The 9,318-nt window shown below is 63.0% G+C and overlaps 1 protein-coding gene across 2 annotated transcripts in view; it reads right to left on the bottom strand.

The window, feature by feature from the left end:
• Positions 1-941: 941 nt before the first annotated feature.
• The window catches only part of PLEKHG5 (pleckstrin homology domain containing, family G (with RhoGef domain) member 5), a 54,478-nt gene continuing 46,101 nt past the window's right edge, over positions 942-9,318 (bottom strand). For both annotated transcript variants that reach the window (XM_011938269.1, XM_011938270.1), the window contains 18 exons: positions 9,036-9,141; positions 8,568-8,628; positions 8,223-8,314; positions 7,629-7,763; positions 7,171-7,324; positions 6,430-6,633; positions 6,162-6,353; positions 5,700-5,795; positions 4,935-4,985; positions 4,665-4,814; positions 4,167-4,277; positions 3,911-4,060; positions 3,682-3,819; positions 3,414-3,533; positions 2,728-2,860; positions 2,519-2,634; positions 2,229-2,425; positions 942-1,773 (listed from right to left, as the gene is read on the bottom strand). In XM_011938269.1, the coding sequence (XP_011793659.1) occupies positions 1,008-1,773; positions 2,229-2,425; positions 2,519-2,634; positions 2,728-2,860; positions 3,414-3,533; positions 3,682-3,819; positions 3,911-4,060; positions 4,167-4,277; positions 4,665-4,814; positions 4,935-4,985; positions 5,700-5,795; positions 6,162-6,353; positions 6,430-6,633; positions 7,171-7,324; positions 7,629-7,763; positions 8,223-8,314; positions 8,568-8,628; positions 9,036-9,141 (2,972 nt within the window). In that variant the 3' untranslated portion in view covers positions 942-1,007. The remainder of the gene's footprint in view (positions 1,774-2,228; positions 2,426-2,518; positions 2,635-2,727; positions 2,861-3,413; positions 3,534-3,681; positions 3,820-3,910; positions 4,061-4,166; positions 4,278-4,664; positions 4,815-4,934; positions 4,986-5,699; positions 5,796-6,161; positions 6,354-6,429; positions 6,634-7,170; positions 7,325-7,628; positions 7,764-8,222; positions 8,315-8,567; positions 8,629-9,035; positions 9,142-9,318) is intronic.

Here is a 9,318-nt window from a genome sequence, read left to right as displayed (position 1 = left end):
AAAAAAAAAAAAAAAAGTACCTGAAGGGACCCCCATGGGGGACCCACCTTCCCAAGAGTGTGGGAACTGGGCAGATTCAGCCCTGAATCCCAGGAGGGCACCTGGGGAGAGGTTCCGATGGTGGCTGAAGATGGGGAAGTCTGGGGATGTTGGTCTGGTGGCACCCCACCCCCCGTTACTTCCCAGGTGCTTCCCACGGGAAGCTCTATCCATAGGCCATCCGTGGCATGTGCAGGGGCACAGGAACGCAAAGAGGCCACCCTGAATTCAAGTACCCCGAGTCACTGGACCCCAAAGCAAAGGACTCGTCCCAGTGGAGTCTAGACAAGTCTTTATAAAAGAACCAAAAGCTCAATAAATACGTAACTTGACAGAACCTAGCCCAAGCCAGGGGTGGCCTGTGGGACTGGGAAGGTGGGGGCGAGGCAGGAGCGAGTCCCACTGGAGGCCAGTGAGGGTAGAAGTGGGATGGGCAGCCTGGGAGCCCAGCCCTGGATTCGAGTTGAGCTGCTAACTTCGGGGTGTAGGTGACGAGGGGCTGCCTGGGCAGGTCAGGTGGTACTGTGGCCTGGGCCTCCTCCACTCCATCCAGTCTGGCAAAGCACAAATCAGGCCCGGGTGTAGGCAGGGATCCTTCCCAGCATCCGGCTCATGCACACAGGAGGCAGCAACTGAAGCAGGTGCCGGCACGCCCCATGAGGCAGGCTGTCTACTGTCTCTTGGTCAATGGCACTCTTGGGGGCCTCCCTCTGCTCAGACCTCCCTACAGGGTGGGGAAGGGAGTCTTTCTTTGGCTGACACCATTCAGAGTGGCTCTGCTCACCCTCTCTTCCCCAAGGCACTCCTCAGGCCCCTTCACTACTGCCCACCACAGCCCCCTGCACCCAGACACTGGGCAGGGTTCAGGCTCCCTCCACCATCACCCTCCCCAAATGCGATGCTCCCAGGAATGACTGGGCCCCCATGCCAGTGCCCTGAGCCACTTGCCCTACCCCAGGCCAGGCCACTCACGAGGCAGTGAGCGTGGAGTTAAGCAGCAGGGTGGTCCTGATTCGGTAGAGCTGGGCCAGGGTCAGCTTCCTGTGCTGGGTGGAGACTCCTGGTGGGGGCTCAGGCTGGACCCTGGGAGAGGCCCCCGAGGGCAGGTCTCCACACCTCTTCCTGTGGGAGCCTGCAGGCTCCCCGGCCAGGCAGCTAGCTAGCCTAGGACCACTGCCAGGGCTAGGGGCCCCCCGGCAATGCCAGCTGGGCCCAGCTTCCTGAGGGGAGCCCTGAGTCCTAATACCTGGGGCTGGGACAGCCAGGCAGAGCTCTGACAGGCTGCGGCTGGGGGCAGAGGATGTTCCATGGGTGCCAGCCCCTGCCAGCAGCTGGAGGAGGCTGGCCTCGGACTTAGACTTGAGCAGCTGGGGCGGGCAGGTTAACAGCTGGACAGGGGTGCGGCGGCGGAGACGGGGCGAGGGTGGAGGGGAAGGAGCTCGTGGGGAATCTGGGGGCCGAGGCACCAGTTCTGCCACAGGGCCTGGGGCCACAAAGTCTTGTAAGGAGGCTGGGGAGAGGGTGCCGTAGGCAGAGTCCATGGAGCAGGAGCGGCCGTCCACTGGACCCAGGGGCAACAGCTCACTGGTGGGCGTGGCAGATGAGGCAATGGTGCTGAGAGAGGTCTCGTCGGACTGGGAGCTGAAAGGACCGCCGTCGAACTCGGGGGAGGACAGCGTCTCCCCAGGCGCCACCACAACCATGGCCAGGGTCTCCGTGGAGCCATCTGAGGCACTGTGGGGCCAGGAGCAGAGTCAGCCCAGGCCATGAAACCTAGATGACCTGAGGCAGCCCCAGGCTGGGCAGTGCACAGTGGTTTATACCCTCTGCCCTCCTGGGGCTAGAGGCTCAGAAATGGCAGCATGTGGCAGGTGTGGCAGATCTTCCAGCTCCAGTGCCCACAACAGACCTCAGTAGCGAGCCCAGTGCTCTTCCCTGCCAAGGCTGGATCTGCCCTAAGGATCCTCAGCACAGCACCCCAGGCAGCTACCACGAATGGATCAGAGCTGGCAGCACGTGGAAAGGTGTCTGCCCACCCCACCTGGACTCTGGGGGAGACAGAGCCCCGCTCCCACAGTGTTCATGACAAGAAGCCACTGGGAGGAAGGGAGCGTGGCTGGGCCTGCAGGAGTCCGGGGCTGGAGTACTCGTCCTGGTTTGACGTGCTGGGTGGTCATGAGCAGACATACCAGTGCTGAGAGTCGGGGCTGCCGCTGCTTTTCCGCATGACGGTGGGGGAGCTGGCAGCTGAATTGCCACTCTCCTCGCCTTCCTCCTCCTCCTCCTCCTCCTCTTCCTCCTCCTGCTCATCCTCCTCCTCTTCCAGGCTCTGCAGGGGCTGCTGGCTGCCTGGGGGCTCCTGTGTGCGCAGCTGTTGCAGCTGGTTCTGCAGGCAGTGTTGGGGTACATGGGGCAGAATGGGTTGTGACCAGCAGCTCCCTAATCTGCCCTGCCCACCCACTCACTACTCTGCGCTCACCTGGGCGTTGTAAATGGTGTCCACCCAGCCGCGGCACAAGGCCTGGCCGCTGGCCTGGAATGTGTAGGCCCCTACAGCACTGTGAAACTCATTCAGGTAGATAAGGAGGAAGGACCCTGGTTAGGGAAAGCCCAAGTCAGTGTCAGCAGAGACGATGGCCCTCGCCTATCACAGTCCCTGACCAGGAACAGGGGACCAGGGCCCCTTACCGGGGTCCCGTAGCTCCCGGCATACAATCTTGTCCACTAGCAGGGGTGGCCTGATGACCCTGGTCCTCTCTGCCTTCTTCACTGCCTTAGTCACCAACAGCAGATCCGTGAAGAGGAAGCAGTACACATCTATCTGCAGTGTGGGGTGGGGGCAGTGCAGAAAGGCCAGCAGGGTCAGGGCCGGGGACTGTGGCCCCAGCCTTCCCTGGGAGCGTTCGGTTTTTGTCAAACACTCCTCCCAGCATGAACCTTCAAGTAAAATTAAAATGAAGAGGAAGATGATTCTCTTTCACTGAGATGTATGTGGATGACTTAATACAAGTTTACATTAAAAAGAAGAGTGGTGACTTTGAAGTCACCATGTGCAATCTCTCAGCCTGCCCCGTGCCTGAAAGGGCCACGGCACAGTAGCAAGGCTCTGGGGTTCCTGGCCCACTTGTGGAATGTGGCTGCCCTCCCACCAGGAACCCACGTGACACCGACAAATGGGTACCACTGGTGCCTTCAAGGGCTAGGACCCTGCTGCTGGATTTGTGAATGGCAGACAGAGAACTGTCATTCACTATGACAAAGTCACCGGTTCTTGAGTCACCACCCAAGTGACTGGGGAGCTTAGAACCAGTGACTGGGGCCCAGAAGGTCCCCAGGAAGGACAGGGCATGGGGATGGGGTGGCCCTGGAATCACCTTACTGTCCTTCCCCTCCTTCATCTTTAGGCTCCCCTCCAGCAGCAGCTGCCGCGTCTCCTCCGGGGAGGCGCCGGGGATGGGCGCTGTCAAGTCCAGGTGCAGAAATTCCTTCAGGAGCTGGGGACAGAGGGCATGAGTGTAGGGGAGGCCAGAGCCTGACTCCCATCTCAGCTAGGCATCCTCAGTGAGATGCCTAGCACAGACCCTGCCTGCCAGCTTGGCCTTCCTCTCTCCCAGCCGGCAACCCCCGCAGACACACGCCCACCTTGTCCACTTCGTCGCTGCTGCTTTCCACCACCTCGTAGGCGTCGATGCGGCTCACCACAGCCGCCAGCCGCTGCCGCTCCTGGCGCTGCCGCATGCACGCATTCACGTGGTGGATGAAGCGCTCCACGGAATCGATCTAGGGGCAGGCGAGGGGGCTTCAGGCCCAGGGTCATGATGGGGCAGACAGCCGTGTAGGGGAGACCACCCCTGCCAGCCATCGGGGTTACCATGGTGACGACGGCCTCCTTGGCGCGCGGCTCCTCGGTCTTCCTCAGCACCGACTTGAGCAGCAGCGGGTACTTGGTGAGCCGCTGGTGGGGTTTGGCCAGCATGTCGCTCAGCTTCAGCCGCTGGCACTGTGGGTGCTTCTCGGCCCACTGTGGTAGGGGAGTGGGGACGGGGTTCAGGGTAGGCCCCGCCCCACCCGGCCCCGCCCAGGGTCCTGTCCTCCTGCGCCCCCGCCCACGGCGCGCACGCTCTCACCGTGATGTAGGCCCGGAAGAGGTCGTTGTCGCGCAGCAGACCGCGCATGTACTCCATGCAGCCCTCCTCCTCCATGCAGTAGCGGATGTAGGGCTTGAAGAGCGAGCCGAACTGGCCCGGGGCAGAACAACCACGGCGCCGGTTACTGCGCGCTCCCTGTGGGCCGGCCCGCGCCAGGCGCTGCGCAAGCGCTTCCTTACTGCACTTGGGCGACCACCCCAAGGGGGGGGCAAGCTTATGATCCCTGTTTCCAGATGAGGAAACTGAGCCTCAGCCAAAGAGATCACTCGCGGCCAGGGAGCAGGGGTAGATGGCCAGGTGAGGGCTCAAACTCGGGCGACCGCCTCGCAATTCCTCACCCTTGGCCACAGGAGGTCAAGTGCGGTCACGGGCCCGGGGGAGGTTGGGGATGCTGGGCAGACCGGATCGGGCCGTGGAGCCTTTTCGGCGCCCCAGCCCTACCTCAGTGCCCCCGCCTGCGCCGGGCCCCGCCCGTACCATCTTGAAGCCTTTGAGGAAGTCCCCGGGCTGCAGCAGCGCTCGTGTGCGCCGCGCCTTCTCCAGCACCGGCGCCATCACGCCGGCCCACAGCCGGCGGTGCAGCTGCGCGATCTCCGGGATGTTGCTGAACAGACGCTCCGCCTCCACCTGGGCGCCGCGGGAGGTGCGGTTGGCCACGCCTCTCCGCCAGGTTAGCCCCGCCCCACGTCCAGGTCCCGCCCTCCTTCCCGGTACCTCACCCGCCGCCGCCCCCGGACCCCAGCGCACCTCACACAGCAGCCCTGATTCTTGCAGGTTCAGGAGGCAGCACAGGAACAGCTGTGGGATCAGGGGATGGTGTGGCTGGGGTCGGGAGGTTGTCTCAGCCCTAAGGCCCCACCCGGCCTCAGGTTCCCCAGCCACTCCTTCCCCTTCCCCTTTCCAGGAGGCCCCACAGCAGCCAGGGATACGGAGGCTGTACCCTTTGGCCTTCGCACCTGAGGAAAGACCCAGCCTTCAACAGCCCTCCCAGGGTCACGCTGCCCTGGTCCCTCCTGGAGGGAAGCTCCAGGGAGACTGGCCTTGCAGCCACGCCTGGAATTCCCTTCTCCACTTCCACCCTGGCTCAGCCTCCATATTTCACCTCTGAGGGTGCTTCCTCCCTCCAGGAAGCTCCAAGCCCAGGGCAGGTGCTCCCCTTCCTGAGCCGAAATCCCTACACTGCCGTCTCACTCCGGCCCATCCAGGGTGTGGGCTGCTAGGCACCCAGCACACAGCAAGTGTTGGGAAACAGCCACTGAACGAAAGTGAAAGAATGAAGCCTCACCTGTGCTAATTCAGTTGAACCTGGCAAACCTGCCTGAAGCCCCCTCCCAGGTTCCTCTAGGAGCCACCTCCTCCCTGGGCACAGCCCTTGTCTGACTTTCCTGCCCCCACCTCATTGCCAGGCACCTGCTCCTTCTGCAAAGGCCCAGACTCGGCTGAGGGCTGCCAGAAAGAGACCAGAAAGAGGGGGGCAGGGTGAACACGGGGACCAGCGCAGCCCCTACTCACGTTGGTGATGACCCGCAGTTTCCTGATGTAGGAGGCCTCCGTGTGCAGCAGCTCCCACACTGCCTCTTGCTGGTGGCACTGCCGCCGGGTCAGCTTCTACAGAGAGGGCAGGACGGGTCAACAAGCAGGCCTGGAGCACCTTAGGGTGGCCAGGGAGGATAAGCAAACTGCACGCAGCTTTCTCATTTTCCCAAAGGGGACACAGAGGTCCCAAGAGGAGCAGGGTCACCCTTGATACCACATGAATAATCACAGTCAAGACACCCAAGATCTGGGCCCTCCTCTGCCATTAAAACAGCCAAGCAGCACATCATTTTCATCCAGCCTCTGTCTCCAAAGTGGGCTAATAATAACAGTGGCCTCTTCGGGGCATCCCATGGAACATCTCATCACTGGATCCTCCTCCCAAGGGCTGTCCTCCTTTCGGGACAAGGAGGGAGCAGCACTGTGGCCCGTACTCACCTCATGCCCATCAATGAGCTCCCGCCAGCTGTCCTCCAGCCTCAGGCAGGCATTGTCCTCATCCTCGTCCTCATCATCCTCCTCCTCCTCCCAGGAGTCATGGTCGAAGCGCAGCCTCCGGGGCAGCCTAGGCAGCCCGAAGAGGCTGTAGGTGTGCAGCTTGCCCTCCAGCTGCTCCATCTTGTCTACCTCCTGGAAGGATACCCTGGTCAGGGTCAGCGGTCACGGCCAGCCAGCTGCCTGACCCTGGGCAGATGGGGCCACATACCCGGCCAAAGGTGCTGCTGCTGGGGCCCGAGCTGAAAAAGCCGCTGAAGCGACTGGCCGCCCGGTTCTTCCAGCTGTCGCCGCTGCTGGTGCTGCCACTGCTGCCACTGGGCAAAGAGCAGCTGGAGGGCGTGGGGGGCTCCTGCCCAGGGATGCTCGCCTCCCCCAGGAACTCCGACATGTTCTTCCGGCGGCGGCCAGGGGCCTGACCAGGGAGGGGTGGTCAGGGCCGGGACCCCCTGCCAGCCCCCATGGCCCCACCCCAAGGCGGGTTTCCAGGGCCTCAGGCCAGCCTGGGATGGAGGAGGGTCTCTGCATCTCTACCTTGGGGTGTCCCCTCTCCTGGGACCCAGACACGTCTGGAGACTGGAAGGTCCAGACACAGATACGCCCAGACTATCAGCCCCAAGTCCCTCAGCTTCAAGCATGAAGCACAGAGTTACACACACTCAGATGCACTTTGGAACACAGCTCTGGGCAGTCTGTAGCCCTGGGCACCTCTCTCACGCACACATGCACACACAGGTTCCCTGACCCGCTGGCACTAGAAGAGTCTCAGATACAAGCCCTCACCTAGCGCTAGATCCAGAGAGAGAGGGTCCCTTATTCTCACAGCCAGCCCCATTTTCCAGAAGGGGTAATTAAATCCCCAAGACGCAGGGTGACTGCCTCTGAGGAGGGGCCGTGGGTCCAGCCTGGGCCCCTTCCCACCCCCTCCCCTGACACACACCCCCCTCCTCACCAAGATGTCCAGGCTCTCCCGGCGGCTCTGGGGGTCCACGCGCTCCAGGGCGGGGGGCCCAGTCCCAGCTGGCCGCAGGATCGGCAGACTCAGGGACTTGGAGTCCTTCACGCCCTGCTCCACCTTGCCCTCATCTCCAGGCTTGGCTGGGGCCGCATGTGGGGGCCACGAGAGATCCTCAGTACCCAGGTCTGGTGGAGGAGGGGGCCCCAGTCCTCTCTCCCCGGAGGATCCACACCAAGGCCTGCCTGCACTCCCCCTACAGCCCTGCCCTGCCAGCCCTCCCCCCTGTCCCCCCCTGCCTCTCCCCCCAGCAAGCAGCACCCAGCAGAGACACCTGTATGGTAATGAGGCTGCTCAGGCCCACAGCCAATGGGAACCTGAGCCTGGAAGGTGACCATATCCAGGAGGCTCCGCCTGGCCCAGCGGCCCCATTTGGCCCAGGCTGCTGCTCACCTTTGACACGAAGATAGTGTCCCCCGAACCTGTAGGCCTCGAAGGAGAGGGACAGGGGTGTGTTGGACTGGTCCAGGTAGATGTCCACTTTGCCCAGCGCGATGCCCTTCCTTTCAAATACAGGCAGCAGCACCTCCCTGCCCCCAGAACAGGAGACGTGTGCATTAGAACAAGGCGGCCAGTCCCTTCAGCTTGGGCCCTGCCCCCACGAGCCCCTGCCCCACCCACAGCCCCAGCTGCCCCCACCTTCCCAACGGAAAAGGGAAGCCCGCGTGGGATCACACGCAGGTCCACAGACACCTGCCCGCAGAGGTCCTCACACAGGCGCATCTGCACACCACGGCAGACCTGTCACACGCCTGCCCACACGCAGGCCTGGCTCCTGCACACATGATTAAAACGCACAAGTACACGGACCCCACCACACTCCCTCACAGTGGCGTGCACACCCGCACGGGTCTGCCCACGCAGGGATGTGCTCACTTACGGGCCACCACACAGACACACAGGTCATACCTGCAGAGACCCGGAACCTGCGACATGGGGCCACCCCTGCTCCCAGTCCCACTTCCATCCTGAGCCCCACCAAGCCCTACCCCAGCGACTTCTTCTTCATGGCTGGGACGATCTCCGTCTCGATGTCCACATTCAGGTCAAATTTCAGGGTGAAGCACTCCTTGCTCGGGTCCTGAGAGAATGGGGCGGGGCGGGGCGGGGAGGAGCTGTGAGCTTCTCCTCACCCCCCTCCCCACCCTCCGGTCTGGGATGGGAACCCCAGCAAGAAAGGGAACCCCAGCAAGAAAGGGAACCCCAGCGATCTCCCAGGCCTCTGCAGCCTGGGATGCAGACCTCCCCACCCCAGTCCCGGAGGGAGGCCCAGGCTCAGGGAAGGGCGCAGGCTGTCGGGAACCCCCATGCGCCGCCCGGGGGATGCTCCTCACATCCGTGTGTCTCCTCCTTGCTTTCTTCTTGGAGAGTTTCAGGCCTGTGCTCTTCCGGTCCCTGCAGGGAAGCGGGGAGGGCAGAGGCCGGAGGTGCGGGTGGCCCTCACCGGCGTGGGCGGCGAGTGGGCCTGTGGCTTCCCCGCCCTTCGCTCACTCTAGGTGACAGGTAACCCGCGTGGATTCAACCCTGCCCGGCCCGAATGGGGCTGTGCGCCCTCTGGTGGCCAACATGGGAGTCACACCGAACGGTACCTGGTCTGGTGTGGGCCAGGATCCCAAGCGCCCTGGAGGCTGGCCCAGGCTGGGTGGCCTCTTCCCGTTGTCAGGACAGCCACAGGGGTGGGGAGGGGTCTGCCCATCAGCCTTACTCGGGGAGGGCACCAAAGCATCTGGTCCTGAATGTCTGATCTGAGACCCAGCCTTGGGGCCCCCCAGTATCTCTCTGCCCACTCACCCCTCACCTACCCTTTGCCATCCACAGAGCTCTCCTCCTCCTCCTCCTCCAAGTCCACCGCGGGGCTGGTGCGTGGCGGGCATGACCGGGTGGACACGTTCCGGGCAAGGACAGAGCCTTGGGAGAAAGTGGGAGGGGGTTGTGCCTCCCCGCCCCTCCTTAGCCTGCAGCATGGCCGCCTCCAGAGGGACCACAGTCTTACCCTGGAACCCCCAGAGGAAAGGTAGCGAGGGCCCTTCAGTTCTGTGAGGAGAGGGGCTCAGCCATTGTTTTTTGTTTTGAGAGAGGGTCTCA

The sequence above is a fragment of the Colobus angolensis genome, unplaced genomic scaffold (genome assembly GCF_000951035.1).
Source record: "Colobus angolensis palliatus isolate OR3802 unplaced genomic scaffold, Cang.pa_1.0 Scaffold170, whole genome shotgun sequence".
NCBI classification, from domain to species: domain Eukaryota; kingdom Metazoa; phylum Chordata; class Mammalia; order Primates; family Cercopithecidae; genus Colobus; species Colobus angolensis.
Note: the sequence above shows the minus strand (reverse complement) of the source record. Positions and strands in the feature narration are given on the sequence as shown.